The 16947-nt window shown below is 42.1% G+C and overlaps 1 protein-coding gene across 3 annotated transcripts in view; it reads right to left on the reverse strand.

Annotated features, from left to right (window-relative positions):
* Window positions 1-16395, reverse strand: part of WLS (Wnt ligand secretion mediator) — a 101605-nt gene extending 85210 nt beyond the window's left edge. Inside the window, exon 1 of one of the 3 annotated variants that reach the window (XM_045035998.1) lies at window positions 16035-16391. In XM_045035998.1, the coding sequence (XP_044891933.1) occupies window positions 16035-16140 (106 nt within the window). In that variant the 5' untranslated portion in view covers window positions 16141-16391. Of the gene's footprint in view, window positions 1-16034 lie in introns of all 3 variants that reach the window. The other 2 variants (XM_003990178.6, XR_006584378.1) reach the window with 2 other exon arrangements.
* Window positions 16396-16947: the final 552 nt, after the last annotated feature.

Consider the following 16947-nt stretch of genomic DNA (forward strand, 5'->3'; position numbering starts at 1 on the left):
GGCTTTCTTGTCAAGGGCAGTCAGTTAGAAAAGCCGACATAATAAATATATTACTGATCTCTACGAAGAGGCGCAAGTAACACCTGCAAAATTTTTTTTTAATGTTTTTATTTATTTTTGAGACAGAGAGAGACAGAGCATGAGCAAGGGAGGGGCAGGGAGAGAGACACACACAGAATCCGAAGCAGGCTCCAGGAGCTGTCAGCTCAGAGCCTGACGCAGGGCTCGGACTCAAGGACTTTGAGATCATGACCTGAGCTGAATTCCGACGCTTAACCAACTGAGCCACACAGGCGCCCCTACTTCTACAAAATGCTTAGGAGGAAAGCTCTGAAAGATGAATTTCCCGTCTAAAAATTTATAGAAAATAAAACAAACTACATGGTCTTCTGAAAGAAGCCCCTAAAAACCAGCCCTCATGGAGCAGAAGAAACACATTTACTTCTTAAAGACAATAAAATGCAAAACTGCCACTATCATTCAGTATTCTCATTTGAATATTCAAAGTCTGGAAATACAGATAGTAGTGTGTGTTCTCTTCCTCCCAGCAAACTTTATCAACCAGTAAGGGCAAGCAGTCACAGTCAATTTTCTACCCTTATGGCCAAGTAAAGACCAAATACATAGATTAGACATAATAGTAATCAGTGTAACCACAGGCTAGGGCAATGAAACACTCCACTAGTGGTCAGGACATTTCATTCAAATCTTATTGTGTCACTGTGACTTCTCTAGGCCTTAGTTTCCACAATATAATAGGTGAAGGTCCCTTTCCAGAACTCCAAAAATTATACACTTTTATAAATGGAAGCATACAAACCATGAAGGTGGCACCATCTTTTAAGTTCAAGTGAATAGTAAGAAACCTTTCTCTCATTTAAATTATAAGAGAGTAGTTTGGACTATAATGTTAAAGTCTTAGGGCAGACCTTAAAGTTGGAGCATTTTAGCTACTTCTGCAGTAAGTCCAAAGGCAAGGCATTTCTTTCTTTCTTCTAGAAGTTTTTCTGGTCACCTATATTGCACTACCCTGTTGTAACCAGTCAAGAGAAAAGTAAGCAGGGGCACTTGGGTGGCTTAGTCAGGTAAGCGTCCGACTCTTGATATCAGCTCAGGTCATGATCTCACAGTTCATGAGATCAAGCCCCATTTCGGAATCTGGGCTGACAGGGCAGAGCCTGCTTAAGCTTCTCTCTCCCCTTCTTTCTCTGCCCCTCCCCTGCATGCTCTCTTTCTCTTCTCAAAATAAATAAACTTTGAAAAAAAAGATGAAGGCAAGCAAATTAGATATTCCTTGCTCTCATGCAGCTTACAGTCTTACAGAGGTTATATTTTTATCTTTACTTTTTGTTCATAATTTCTTATGAAATAGCATTATAATTCTAGCTAATGTGTCAGAAGTAGTTAATATTTTATAAGAAAAAGAATCATTTTTTTCCTCGAAGCTTGACTTTCAAAGGTCTTTGTCATTTACGTTATATCTAGAAGCAAAAAAAATTCCCAACGGATAACGACTTCAATTTTATAATTTAAAACAGAACAACTGGGATTCACTTTGCAGCCAGCATGGATGGAATCCAGATCTCTTCCATGTATTGAGTAATATCCATTTAAAAGTCTTGCTACCTGGGCTTATCCATGCTGTAAAGAGTCGTGAAAACTCATCCAGCATTTTAAAAGCAAAATTTAAGATTCAAATTAAACCTTGGTGAAAACTATCACTAACTGGATCAAAAGTTAATCGCTCTAATTCACCAAATGGGTAAATGACATGCTTCTTAAATTGTTGGGCAGCAGGCATTGTGTCTAATAGAAGGCTATCAAGCAGGGTTGCTGGGTTTTAATTTTATATAATCCACTAAGAAGCAGAAATGACCTGCTATGATCCTAACCAGACAGAGGATGGAAAGAAAGAAAGAAAGAAAGAAAGAAAGAAAGAAAGAAAGAAAGAAAGAAAGAAAGAAAGAAAGAAAGAAAGAAAAGAGAAAAAGAAAGAAAGAGAATCTTGAGAAGTTAATTAGTGACAACTTGTAAATAAGGGAAATAGTTAACATATATGGATTGATCCAACACATATATATAGGTAACTTATGTTCTCTCATTAAACCCTACAACCTTTCTATGAAGGAGAAAGTTTTATTTATTTAAGTAAGCTCTACACCCAGTGTGGGACTTACACACACTATCCTGAGATCAAGAGTTACACACTCTACTGATTGAGCTAGCCAGGTGTCCTTTAGATGAGGAAATTGAGGCTCACAGCATATAAATGACTTGTCCAAGTTACAAAGCAAGTTTGATAATAAACCAGATCACACCCATTGATTAAACATAAAACTACAGGCCATCAGTTAGAAATCTGATCACTTTGAATGGAAGGATCAGTACACTTATCAAAAACAGAAACAGGAAAACCTGGAACCAACACCATGCTGTTTATAGTGTTTCCTAGAAATGCGATAAGAAGCCCAAGTCCTCAAAGGAAATTTTCAAAATTATTGCAGCATTTCGCTTAGCCAGGAGACTACTCTACAATGAGACAGAGGACCTCCCTGGATGGAGCTGGTATCTGTACTTAACCCAAGTCCCCCAGGAAAAAGTATTGTCTCAAATATATACTCATGAGGATTTTGTTCAAATCCCACACATACTGCTGATCCTTCTCCCAAACTATATTTTCTTTCTTTCCCTTTTTTAACAGGTGGGTGAGGTAGGGAGGAGGGGGAAGGGAGGGATTCTTCTGATACCTAGAAAAAAAGAAACATGCCAATTGAAAGGTGACCTTAAGTGTCCTTTTAGTTTAAAAATCTTGTGTCTACAAATTACCCTGTTTCTTTCTCTTTCATCAACTATTATCCAGAAATATCATGTTCTCAGAGCACAAAACTCTCTTCTGTTTGGGCATGTTGAAAGAATGGTGCCAGGGATTTAACACCAGCTCTCTGCAAACTTTGTAAAATGAAGAGGAAGAGTGACTCAAAGGATGTCTAAGGTCCCAGGGTTGCCAGTCACAGCCACGCCCCACACCACCCCCACTTCTGAAGAAGCTGATTCCTTCCAAGCTTATAGAGGTGTTCTATAAATGACAACGAGGCCCATGGCACAGTCTTTTCAAACCCTCAGTGAAATTCTTATCTACAACTTCCCTGGGCCCAGGCAAGCTGGGGCTAAAGTTGGAGCCCATTTTACACAAGCCAGAACTAGCTCAACAGAACAGAGAAAAGAAAGGAATGTGGGGACGTGTCTTTTCCACATTTAAGGCATTCCGTTCTCGGGCGAGTTACAACCTAAATGAGAGCAGATAAAATCTATAAGAACCCAGAGTGAAAAAGAACAGGGCCTCAAAAAGGCATGATTTGCCTTGAGAAAGGGCTGGATTTAATAAAATGTGGAATCCAACTTTTTGGTTGTGATCACCTAAAGGCAAGCATGTTAAACAGAGACATAAAAGTTATGATTTGAAGTAAGGATATACAATGGGGAAAGGACGGTCTCTTCAGTAAATGGGAAAACTGGACAGCCACGTGCAAAAGAATGAAATTAGATTACTATCCTACACCACGCACAAAAATAAACTCAAGATGGATTAAAGACTTGAATGTACGACCTGAAACCATAAAACTCTTAGAAGAAAATATAGTTGGTAAGCTCCTTGACATTGATCTTGGCAATGATTTTTTGGATCTGACTTCAAAGGCAAGGGCAACAAAAGCAAAAATAAACAAGTGGGGCTACATCAAACTAAAAAGCTTCTGTGCAGCAAAGGAAACCATCAACAAAATGAAAAGGAAATCTACTGAATTATTTGCAAAACATATATCCAAAAAGAGGTTAATATCCAAAATACATGAAGAACTCAGGGCACCTAACTTAGTCAGTAGAGCATATGACTCTTGATCTCAGAGTTGTCAGTTCGAGCCCCACATTCGGTTCCATGCAGGGAATGGCGCCTACTTAAAAAAAAAAATCTTAAAATAACCCCAGAACTCATACAACTCAACAACATCAGCAACAACACACATACACACACACACACACACACACACACACACACACAGATACACACACAAAACAAACAATCTGATTTTAAAATGAGCAGAGAACCATTTGAATAGGCACTTTTCTAAAGAAGACATACAGATGGCTAACAGACACATGAAAAGATGTTCAACATAACTAACCATCACAGAAGTGCAAATCAAAACCACATTGAGATATCACTGCACACCTGTTAGAATGGCTAGTATCAAAAAGACAAGAAATAACAAGCGCTGGCAAAGATGTGGAATAAAGAGAACCTTTGTGCACTGTTACAATGTAAGTTAGGGCAGCCACTCTGTAAAACAGTGGAAAACCTATGAACGTTCCTCAAACTATTAAAAATTAAATGACCATAGGATCCAGTAATTCCACTTCTGAGTATTTATCCAAAGAAAATGAAAACACTAATTCAAAAAAATATATTCACCCCCATAATCATTGCAGCATTATTTACAATAGTCAAGATATGGAAACATTCTAAGTGTCCACTGATAGATGAATGGATAAAGAAGGTGTGGTGTATATACACAATGGAATACTGCTGAGCCATAAAAAAGAGTGAGGTCTTGCCATTTGCAACAACACAGGTGGATCTTGAATGTATTATGCTAAGTAAAATACGTCAAAGACAAATACCATATGATTTCATTTATACATACACATGGCATCTAAATTCCAAAACCAATGAACAAACAAAACAGAACTAATAGACACAGAGAATAGATTGGTAGTTACCAGAGGGGAAGGCGATAGGGGCTAGGCAAAACTGATGAAAAAGGTCAAGTGGTACAAACTCCCAGTTCTAAAATAAAGCATGGGGATGTAATCAGTGTGCAGCATGGTGACTACAGTCAATAATATTGTATTGCATATTTGAAAGTTGCTAAAAGAGTAAATTTTAAAAGTTCTCATCACTGGGGCACCTGGGTGGCTCAGCCGGTTAAGCATCCAACTCTTGATTTTGGCTCTGGTCATGATCTCATGGTTCATGGGTTTGAGCCCCACATCAGGCTGTGTGCTGATGATATGGAGCCTGCTTGGGATACTTTCTCTCCCCCTCTCTCTGCCCCTCCTTCTATTCACACTAATGCTCTCTCTCTCTCAAAAAAAATTTTTTTTTAAAGTTCTCATCACAAGAAAAAACTATTTTGTAACTTTGTGTGGTAACCAGACTTATTGTGGTCATTTCACAGGGCATACAAATATTGAACCATTATGTTACACCTGAAACTAATATGATGTAGGTTAAATACACCTCAATTAAAAAGTCCATATTCATTCCCACTAACGCAGAGGATGCAGAAAAAACACAGTGCTTTGTGATTCTGCTTACTTTCAACAAAAAGGCAGGAGTAAGAATTTACAATATAACCCTTGTACCCCTAGAATCACGAAAATATGGATGGCAATTATAACATCATGGAGCTCTCAACCCTATTTTCCCAATTTGAATTTTCTGCTTGCAATTACCTTCAGAGTCAAGAGGTGGCAGAGATGAAGAATGAACAATTTTGTTCTCTTTTGTATGCAAAAAGACCAAAAAAATAGGGCATGTCACTTCCCCCAAACTCACTACAACTTCAGAATTATGCCTGCCACAAACATTCCCTGAAAGCACAAAAGTTAGTCACAGAATTTAGACAAGGGAGCCTCAGATTGATTAGGTCTTAAAACTAAACACAAGGACAGTACTTTGATTGGATTAGTAAGGGCCATAGTCTTGGGTTGTTGTTGTCTTTTGTTTTATTGTTGTTTTTTTTTTAAGTTTATTTACTTTATTTTGAGAGAAAGAGAGAGAGAGAGAGAGAGAGAGAGAGAGAGAGAGAGCGAGCGAGCAGGGGAGGGGCAGAGAAACAGGGAGAGAGAGAATCACAAGCAATCTTCTTGCTGTCAGCACAGAGCCAGACCGGGCTGGAACTCACGAACCATGAGATCTTGACCTGATCAAGAGCCAGAGGCTTAACCCACTGAGCCACCCAGGCACCCCTGTTTTGTTTTGTTTTTATGTTTCAAATGTACAACATTTTTCAAGTAAGAGTTAGGGCATGTAGCATACTCAGCAAGCAAGGAAGGAATTTAGTTGTTTTAAATTCTGTGGTGTTCTTAAAAATTCACACACAACAGCGTAACACTGGGGCGCCCAAGTAGCAGTCAGTGAAGCATCTGACTCTTGGTTTTGGCTCCAGTCATGATCTGACTTAGAGCCCCATGTTGGGTTCTGCACTGTCATGGAGCCTGCTTGGGATTCTCTCTCCCTCTCTCCCTGCCTCTCCTACTCGCACCCTATAACTCTCTCTCTGAAAATAAAGAAAATAAACGTTAAAAAAAATTAAAAAACAAAAGAACAGCATAACGCTACATGTAATTCTATTGCTAAGAATATTAAGTATACAGATATTAAGTAAGAGGGAGAAGACATTAAAGTTATTGCTGTTTTACTTTCGAGTAACAGAAAAGTCAATAGAACTGTAAGAACCACAAGGTGGGAATTTTCTGCTCATTAGCTCTATGGCCTTCCGATGATCTTCACGCTGAAACTCAGAAGCACAGTGCTGATTAGCATTTGAATCTGAGTCCAAGCCATGGCTTAGCCTCAACTGTATAAACCGAGTCCCTTCCTTTTCCTGGGACTCTGACTCCTCTTCCAAGGAGGTAGGACAAGATGATCTCCAAGACCCTTTTTAAAATTTAATAGCAAAAGCCCCACAGCTTCCATTCAGGCCAAATACATCAATATATACAGATAAAGTGGACCCAACAAGTGGCACTCATGGCAAGTAATAAGAGCACACAACTTTAGAGCAGAACCAATTATCATATCAGCTTATAAAGTAACGATGCCACCAAGGGGGGCTACTGAGGTATGGAATGCCTCGCCTGTATCCCAGAGTCCCAGAATCCTGGGCATTCTTCCTTTGTCCTGATGTTACCTACTACACTCCTGCATCTCTCTGCTACCAGTGAATTTTAGTAACAAATCGTGCCAACTGTTGTGCACTTAGAAAATGGCTTACTAAATCTCTACTAAAATTGTGTATAAACCAGGGGCACCTGGATGGCTCAGTTGGTTAAGCATCTGGCTCCTGATTTTGGCTCAGGTTATGACATGGTTTGTGAGTTCAGGCCCTGCGTCAGGCTCTGCGCTGGTGATGCAGAGCCTGCTTGGGATTCTCTCTCACTCCCTCTCTTTCTGACCCTCTAGTGCTCTCTCTCTTTCTCTCTCAAAACAAATAAACTTAAAGAAAAAAAAAAAGGCAGGGACAGCTGGCTGGCTCAGTGGGTGGACCATGCAACTCTTGATGTTGGGGTTGTTTGTATGAGACCCACATTTCCACATTGGGAGTACAGATTACTTAAATATTTTTTAAAACTGTGTATAAAGTAAAGTAAAAGTAATGAACAGACCTCGAGTCAAAGCATGAGGAGTTCTCCTGGAATAAAATGTGCGTGCTTTAGGACAATGATTTAGACTCGCATTCTTATTTACTAGTCATCTACAACTTGTTAACATCTACCTTTTGGGGAAGGCTCATTATGAGACATTCCGTGATAACAGGAGAATTAATGTGAGAAAGCAGGATGACCTCTCTGTACACTCTCATATCCAAACCAGGTATGTTTTGGGTCACTGAATCTGGGGGTGCTAGAAAAAGAGTAGAATATAAACAATGTTGTAGTTAAGCTGCCCCAGATCTAGGAACAGAGAGGAACCAAAGAAAAGTAGGAGATGGATATGGGGTTAAGCAGATGGCTTCAATGAAAAGTCCTCTGGGAATCACATTTTTGGTGGGCCTGGTTCAGTGAGACACCCCAAGGGGTGCCATGTCCTGGACAGGGTGGCTCCTCAAGCCATCATCCATGATGTAGGAGGGCTCTGTCCCACATCACGGTTGAGGAGGGAGATGCCAAGGGGCTTTTGTGACTTGAGATCATTGAGACCACAGGTGGGTTCTGCAGTTCCAGTCAGGTTTCTCTTCACCGTGTGATACTGCCTTAAGATCAGGAGCTCTCTCTTTGGGAGGGGCTCAGCCAGGGCTAAAGCAGCAGTTTACTGCCCCCCTCCCCAACCAGTTCTCAAGAGCTTAGCCTTATTAATCCGGGGTTTGCAAAGAAACTGAGCCAGCCATTTACAGATCCATTACCTTCTTTCTAATGAAAAATCATAACACTTTGCCAAAACAAATGTAATAACTTGGCATCTTCTTTCAATTACCTCTGCTTTCTTGGAAACGTGTATTTGTGGATAAAGCCGCTGAGTTAACCCAGGGAATTAACCAGAAGTTTAAGAAGGCCCCATAATTCCTAGGGGCTAGTGAAGAAAGAACACCTCTTTACCTGGAAATGTTAACAGAATGGAGTAGGAAGGAAAAAGAGGGAGCAGAAAATTGCCCTTGGAGGCCCAGGACTTTAAAAGAGGAGACAGAAACACTAGGTCAGTATGCGGGAAGTGGGTGGTATCGGAAAAAGGTTTTGGAAATCCAAATACAAGCTGTGTCCCAAAGAGATGGCCTTGTATGTCTATAAAGGCCTTAGTTTTTCTTTCCTGAGTTCATATTCTACCCCCATCTTCCTTCCCCTCACCTGTAGTCAATAGCTATATTCAGGATCTCTTCTGTATGCTAAGTCCAGGCAGCCTTCCGGGCATTCAGGAGGTTGGTTATTGTGACACATTTTCAATAACAATTTTCAGTTCCTCTTTGCTATGTGTAATAATTTCTCTTTGGAGGGAGCTGAGGTATTATTTTCTCAGGCTTGCACCCTCACCCCCGCCCCCAGCATGGCCTGCAAGCACTGGTCAACATTTACAGTGGCTGCTGTATTCAAAGTCTGTTTAGGAAGTAACCAAGACAATGATTATTAGTACCCGTGCAGTGACGGGAGCATGTGGTTTTGGAAAGAGGTAGAAACAGAAAAAGGGGAAACTAAGCTTCCATCTTCTATTAAACCTGTGTAGAGTCAATTTTATCACACTCCACACCTTGTTTCCTATAGGAATTAAAGGTACAATAGGAGAGTGGCATTAGACTTACAATATCTTTTAGAATTCAGTCAAAGATCATGCACTTGAGTGCCTGCCCTCTTCTTTACTACCTCTGTCACCTCTGAAAAGTTCCTTAAATGAGCATCTAATCTATCTGAAAACTGGAGAAAGCATCTGCTTCTCTAGGTTGCTATGATCATTAAACGAATCAATACAAGTAAAATACTTTTTTCCACTGCCACCCAATAAATCCTCAAAAAGCAACAAATCATAATAAACCAAATCCCTCACTACTGGTCTGATGACAATCTGATTATTACTTTTGCTCCCATATAAAATTTAATTAGAGGTAGAACATGGGGGAAGCGGGGAAAAGAGGTAGCAGTAAAAGGTGAAAAGGTGAGCCTAAGAATTTTTGTGTTCTAAAACATGAGTTGCTCTTTTCTGCTATTTAGCAATCCTTTTAGATTAGCCCTATTATGAGAATGGTAATTGCAAAACATTTCATCATCAGTTTGAAAACGCCAACACCTCAAGTTCCTCTCCACTCCCATCCCCCTCCCTATCCAGACACGTTCTCTCAGAAATGTCCACCTCTGGCACATCCGTGTATTCTATTAGGCTACCATCACAACACCCCAGAGAAGACACAAGACATAAATGAAACAGACATGATCATTTCACGTCTTGATGTTCCCCGTCTCTTATCATCTGTTACAGCCTCTATCAAAATTGAGAGCAGTAAATCTTTGAATAGACAAAGTCTATCAGCAGTTTTCCCAAAGAACAAAATGTACCTATTCATGGTGTCAGCATGGAAACCTCTAGTTTGAAATGCTCTCATTATTATGCATGGGTGTGTACACAAACAGAAATTATCCTTTGGGGAACAGAATTTTCAACTCTGAGTAAAAGGCTCTTCTTTCAACTGCTTGACCATCACTGCCAATCCACACCCTCGAAAATCCTCTCCAACCACAGCTGATTTCCTTCTCTCTGCTTCCTTTGGAAAAGTCCAGACATATATAACTACATAACTATGTTAAAACCACTAACCTGAGAAAATAAAATCGACTAATCTTCCTTAAAGTGGCAGAACTCAAACGCTTTTATGGATAATGAACTTGGCTGCTCAGCCAAATGGATGATTCACACAATTATAGGAACTAGTTAGAACCTGTAAGAAATTGGTCAGATGGGCATAGGCAGACTTCTCCAAAGGTGTCCTCCCATAGCCTTGGCCAGGCAGTTACGTAAAGCTGAACTCCATTTCATTCATCATATTTGATTTTTTTTTCCATTTGCTACGTTACCTAATGATTAAAATGAGAAAGCAGTTGCATTTGTAATGTTACTCATTATCTTTCTGGCTTTAAACCACATTTATTCAATCTTAAAAGTCAAGGCTTTGAGAGGTGGGGGCAGGATAACCTGATGTCAGATCCACTGGAGCCCATTCAGAACTTTGACCCTGACTAGCTAGGTAATCCCAAATTACTTACATGTAAAATAGGTACACCACCACCAATCTGGCAAGGCTTTGCATGGATTAAATTAGATAAATGTGCACTGTGTGCCAGACCTTAACTAATGTTGAACATCTGTTAAATTATTTTAGTAAATTTATTTCAAGATGAAATATTAATAAAATTATTTGATAGTATAATTAACAGTGTTTCTCATTTCATGTGTTCTCAGATTCCCAGTAAGTGAAAATTATCTTGATGCTACAAACGTCATCACAGGAAATCCTTTGCTGGTGGACTTGGATTAAGAAGGGCTCTCTTCTACCTCTAGCTCTCCTAGGTTACTCAGACTTCAAGTTCCCTCTTTCCTAACCCCCAATCAGCATTGCAGCCCTATCCTGGGCGCACAGCAGGCTCGAATCAATATTTTACATGTTAGGTATGAACTCTACCTAAGAACTTTCATACAATCTCAAATTCCAAATCTCCATAGAAACACCTTTATGAGGAAGATAAGGTAAGATTCTTTCCTCAGTCTATATGGATTAAAAAATTTTTTTAATGCCAAATTATTGCAAAATGTCAACTAGCTAGGAAAGGCTTTGAGTCTAGATCTGAGTTCCAGGCAGGAGATTTGAAAACCTTACAAAGCCACACTCTGCATGATTATCTCAAGGAAATGTTTCTCACTTTGAATAAGAAAAAGGGAAAGTACCAAAAGAAGGCCAGACAGGCTCTATGGAAGGATTAGATGAAAGCTTGGTTTGAGATTGTTAGAACAAGCATGATTTTGTTGTAATAACCAAGTAGGTAGTTAAGTTTAAAAGTAAAGTAATGTAATATCAGCTATAAAAAATTTCCCACCTTTTACAAGAAGAATTTTTGAGATTGCACAGTACTCCTACAAACCACATTAGACACTCGGGTAGTTTAACAAAGAAAAAAAAATGACATGGTTCAGTCAGATACGAAATTTTACAAAATAAAAAGGGAGAATCAAATACAGAAAGTAATGTGGGCTAACATCAACCAAAAGCCAAGTGATTAGTTCTTTTTGAGATTTTCACCAGACACCCAAACACTGCAGGATTACTGGCATCACATTATTAAAATATGCTAAAATATAATAAATACCACGAGCTTAAAACCTAATGGACTGGGAAGCAAACCTTTACATGCTCCGCCTAGCCTTCACATTAATTCTGCGTAATTTTATTTCTTAAAATCCTTGAACTTCCAAATAAGAATAGCAGAAACAAAAATTCACAAGAATGGATCACAAACAAGATTATCAATAGTTCCCATTTAAATAGTAATAGCACAATAATATGGGTTATATCACTGAAAAGCAGTAGAGAAGTCCATGCAAAAATTAAGTGATTATATATGCTTATATGTACACATAACATTCTCAGCATTAAAAAACAAAACAAAAGACTACTGGTATGGTAAGCTTTTGAAAGAAAGCTATTCTCCCTGAAGATACAATATTGGCAATTTGTTGATACTTCTTTGGAGTTTAAGTTTGGAATATTCTCATTTATGCTATGTTTAAAACAATGCAATCATTTTTTATTCATTCAGTTCTGATCTTCATACTCTTAACAGTTTTAGAACAGGTGGGAACAGTGACCTGCTTTTTTCAACCATTATATCCCCCAGACATGACTAATTTGAAGCTGAGCAAATTGCACATAATGGGCCAGGGATTCAAGTTCACAATTTTTAGTAGGCTGCACTCTTGTTTCAGGGCACATGGTTCTCCTTCCCTTCCCCCCTTCCACCACCCCTGCAGCTGCCTCTCCATGAACTAAATTCACCAAACATGAAATCAAAGGGAAATTATTTTTTGCATTTTCTGCAGGCTTATTTTCAAGGAGGATAAAGATTAGGCTACATCTTTAAAAATATTTTCTTTTCCTTTAGGGGTTCTTAAGTTTTTAAATACATTCTAAATTCTAAAGAAGCTAGCTACTTAAGAAACCTTCTCAACACATAAGAAAACAATAAGATGCATCATTTTATACTGGTTCAAAGTTTTTATAAAAGCATGGCATAATTCAGCGAAATTTTAAATACCCCAAATTCCACCTTATAAGATATTGTGTTCTAGAGCCTTTTTACAAAATACCATTAAAGGTGTGCAGTATATAGACACTGGCACAAGAAAAACTAACAAACAAAACAAGCAGGAAACAAAACAAAAACTTGGTTCTCGAAAGGCCATTGGGGTAGGGAAGTGTGTAAGCTGGCTAAACCAAAACCCAGTCCCTCCTATCTGCTTTTTATCTGATGTCTAAATTTCCCCACCAATTCTAGAAGGCTGCAACCAAATGCCAGTGTAAAAACAGCATATAAAATTCTCCAAGTATTGAAACATTCATACAATTTTGTAACTAGAGACTTTGAACTCATTGATCTACCAATGAAGAAAATGAAACTTGTTGGTTAACTGATTTCCCTGGTCACTTTGGGGTGCATGGTTTGTCATGACCGTTTGGTGGGGGGGGAGGGGGGGGATGGATGGTTGTTTTTGTTTTGTATATACGTGTATGGAGTACTTTTATAATCAGGAACTTTGCCATTCAGAGCCTCCCCTTTCTAGGTTGCCATGTTTCCTTTCATGGGAACCAACAATGATCAAAAAGAAATGTAAATTATGTTTATATCACTTTCTCAATTAGCCTCTGCAGACGCATTAAAAAGAAGTGAAGTCATCCCCCCCATCACACACACACACACACACACACACACACACACACACACACACACACACATCCCTGACTTCCTACTTATCAGTGGAGTTCTCTTCTCACTGAGAAGAGTGAAGGAAGAGGTTTCTGAACTTTACTTCAACTTTCCAGCCTACAAACTGCTTCAACTACTGATTCCACTTGCCACTTTGTTGAAGTTCCAGGCTTTGCTCGGTTTCACCTGCTTTTCATTTTAGGGAAGTCTGGTGGGAAAACACTGCACTTACCTTTTGTTGATATTTATTTCCCATTTGGGGGTCTTGTAGTGTACCCAAGTTCCTTGATTTGTTTAACAGCAAAAACAAACAAACAAACATAAATACTGTCTAAACAGTTGAGACAAAGTCTAAGTCACTATTTAGTGTTTAAGGTGAACTGAATCTGATCTTTGCAGTCTACTATGGCCAGAGCTGAGGACATGTCTTGGCAACTGAGGAAGGAGGGGAGCTAAGGAGTAAACTTACACAACTCCCCCCCCCCCCAAGAAGTGTTATAGATGTTTTTTCTTTTCCAAGGAAATTGGAACTGCAACAGTTTATCTATTGAGAAGAATCTAGTTGGAGTTAGGACCTATCACTAACTTCTTGCGATGGTTATCAAGTATGGTCACCAACCAAATTCTCTGGGCAAAACAACTCCTGGCACCACTTACTCTAGGCAAACCCCTTTGAATATAAAACTGTTCTGATCCTACAGCAACGTTAATGTCCAGCAGCCACTCACCAGTGTCTTTGCACCTTTGCTCCACAGTACTAAGATCCCAGAAATTATACTAGTTCCGGAAGCGCCCTAAGAAACCCACAACAGTGGATAATGGGCTCTTCGAGGCTAGGAGATCAGCTTCTTAGGAAAAGAAAAAGAAACCCACACCAACAAACACCAGGGAACTATGTGTAATGGTTCGCTGCTTGTGCAAAAACCTCAAAGAGGATGAAGGTCAGACAGGGATAATAGGCCAATTTAATTCTGAAAGCACAAGGTGCAAGAAATTTTAATTATGGTCTGCCACTGAAATCACACAAGATCCAATGGCATCTAACTGCAACTGCTCATCAAGGGAGACAAGAGGTGTAATTGTAACCGCTGCATAATCACTGTGAGGGCACAGGGAAGGCTGCCTTCAGCTCCCAGCAGAGAATGTATTAAGAGCCTCGAAAAATCCAATACAGGGAAACATGGAGATTGTACGTAGCCAAACAGGAGCTCTTAACAGGAAAGCCAAACCCCGTTGTGTGTGTGCGCGCGCGTGTATGTATTTGAGAGGTGAGGGTTCCAGGAACAAAAAGATTAAGCTGTTTGGCCCAAATTGAGAATACGGGCTTGTAAAACCCCGAACCCCTTTCTGCTTTGTGGATACATACGCAGAGAGAAAGGCATGATCTCCTCCAGAAATTTCTGCCTCGGTGAAGCTTCACCCACTCTCCTTTGTTTAAAACAATTAGCTTGGATGTTACAGTGATTTACAGAACCAGACTCCCTTTAATTTGTTCGCATCAAACCCAAGTCTGGAGACAAAACGGCACACACAGGGCTCGAGGTGCCCAAGCCTGTGCGGCTCTCACCACCACGCCGACGACGGCGCCCGCGCGGCGCTGACTCTCGCAAAGGGACGGGCGGAGAAAGCCCCTCCGCGGACTCTCCACTCCGCAAAGTTTCGCAGGTCCGCGAAGAAAGCAAAACCACCCCATCCGCGCCCGTTGCAAAGTTGGCACTGAAGTTTGTACCGGGATGTCCTAAATCCCAAGGGGGAAGGGGACGCGAGTGTGCGGCGAGGCTGGAGGATGGATGAAGACGGAGACACAGCCAAGAGGGAGTTTTTCCGAGTGGAAGATCCGTGAGACCATCTTCTTCACTCGGAAGCCTGTTTGGCTCCCAGAGGTCCGGGCCGCGCTCGCCAGGGGAGGCGCCGTCGCCGGGGGCCGGAGAGCTGTCACCTGCGGGGAGCCGCGGCGGGGGCGGGAGGCGGGAGGCGCTCTGCTAGGCGCCCTGGGAGGACTGGGGGCTTCAGAATCCCCAGCTCTGCGGGCTCTGAGAAGTGGGGGAGGGGAGATTCGCGAGAGGGCAGGAGGCCAAGAGCAACACCTTACGGATACGCTTTTCCCTTCCGACCTCTCCAACTTCCCGCAGCGCCAGCCAAGGACTTTCTCCCACCGCACCCCACGGCATCTCGCCTCCGGGCCCACCTCGCAGACCCGTCCGCAGCCGCGGCGGGGGGTGGGGGTGGGGTGCGGTGAGGAAGCAGCGGGCGCGAAGGCTGGGACCCCAAAACGCAAACTCTCACCCCCTAGCTGAGACGACCAAATGGGTTTACACAGGCAACGATCACAGCCCCGTAGCAGGACTCCGGGTTAGCGCCGGGCGCAGTTCCCTGACTCTTCTGTTGTTCCCAATAAAGTCGATTACGTTGCCCTCCGGGAGCTGATTGGGAGGGAACGGAGAGGAAAAGGGGGGAACGCGGGAAAAAGCGGGGGGAGCAGCAATCAACTTTGTAACCCAGCGCTTCCTCGCGCGATCCGTCGCCATGCTTAAGATTCCCACCCCCGCCACCCCCCTCCTTCCTTTCAAGTGGATACTGAAACTAGGCCAAAACTTTTTCCCCTCCTTTTCTCTTAGCCACTAGACTGGATTGTGCCCCACGGAGCCCCATGGAGCTCTGCTTTCTTAAGCACAATAGCCGGACTAATTAGATCATAGAAGCAAGGCAGTGATACTGTAACAAGTAGCCCGAGAGGCAAAGAGGGAAGGGGCCCGAAAAGAGAGAAAGGGGGAAAAGTTTGCAGCTCTCGCACTTACCAATCAAGCCTCCCACCAGAAAGGCGATGATTTGGAACACGAGCAGAATCCCACCAACAATGCACAGCTTCTTGGTGCTCATGTTTTCTATAATTGCCCCAGCCATTTTTGCGCCCCCCTTTTTCTTTCCTCCTTGAAATAAATGTTTTAGGGTGTGCTATTTGCCCCCTCTCCTCTCAGGCTCCCTCCTCCCTCGCCTCCTTTCTGGGCGCTGCAAAACTTCAGGGGTGCGGGAGCGCGGCGAGGATGGGACCGGGACGCACGGCGCCCGCACGGATTCCCCCGGCGCAGCCGGCTCGGGCTCCCCCAATGCCCGGAGCTGTGATTGTGGCCGCTCCGCCGCCTGTGGACGCTTAAAGGAGCAGGGAAGCGGATCACATGACGCTGCCTGCCTCCCTCCCTTTCTTCCTCCCTCCCTCTCGCGCTTCCTCCCTCCCTCCCTCCCTCTCTCTCTTCCTCTCCCCGTTGCCCGCCTGTGCGGGGCTCCGAGCTCCGGAGGGTGCTGGCGTCCCGACCCCGGTCTGTCTGGCAGCCTGTCCCGCCTGGGGCTGGTGTCGTTTGGGGGTTGATGTTGTTGTTAAGTGGGTTCCCCCTACCCCGCCTCTCACGTTTCCTTTTCTGGTGCGAGATTTAAATCACCCATGGACAGCTTTGCAGACCTTTAACTTACGCGTTGACTTTAGGAAACGGGCCCCACCCGCAACTGCTAGAACTCTTTGGGAAAGAGAAGAATTTTTTAAAGGGACCCAAAGATGCTTAAGTCAAAGCACAGAGATGCAGAATAGTCTTCGGCTTCCTTCGACCTGGTCCCAGCCTTAGTTATTGGGCGCATACACAGCTAAATTTCCTCCGCTGCACCCCTGGAGGAATCCTGTGCTCCAGCCAAGTCAGACCACTGTTCATTATCCCCCAT

This window comes from Felis catus, chromosome C1 (assembly GCF_018350175.1).
Source record: "Felis catus isolate Fca126 chromosome C1, F.catus_Fca126_mat1.0, whole genome shotgun sequence".
Lineage (NCBI taxonomy): Eukaryota > Metazoa > Chordata > Mammalia > Carnivora > Felidae > Felis > Felis catus.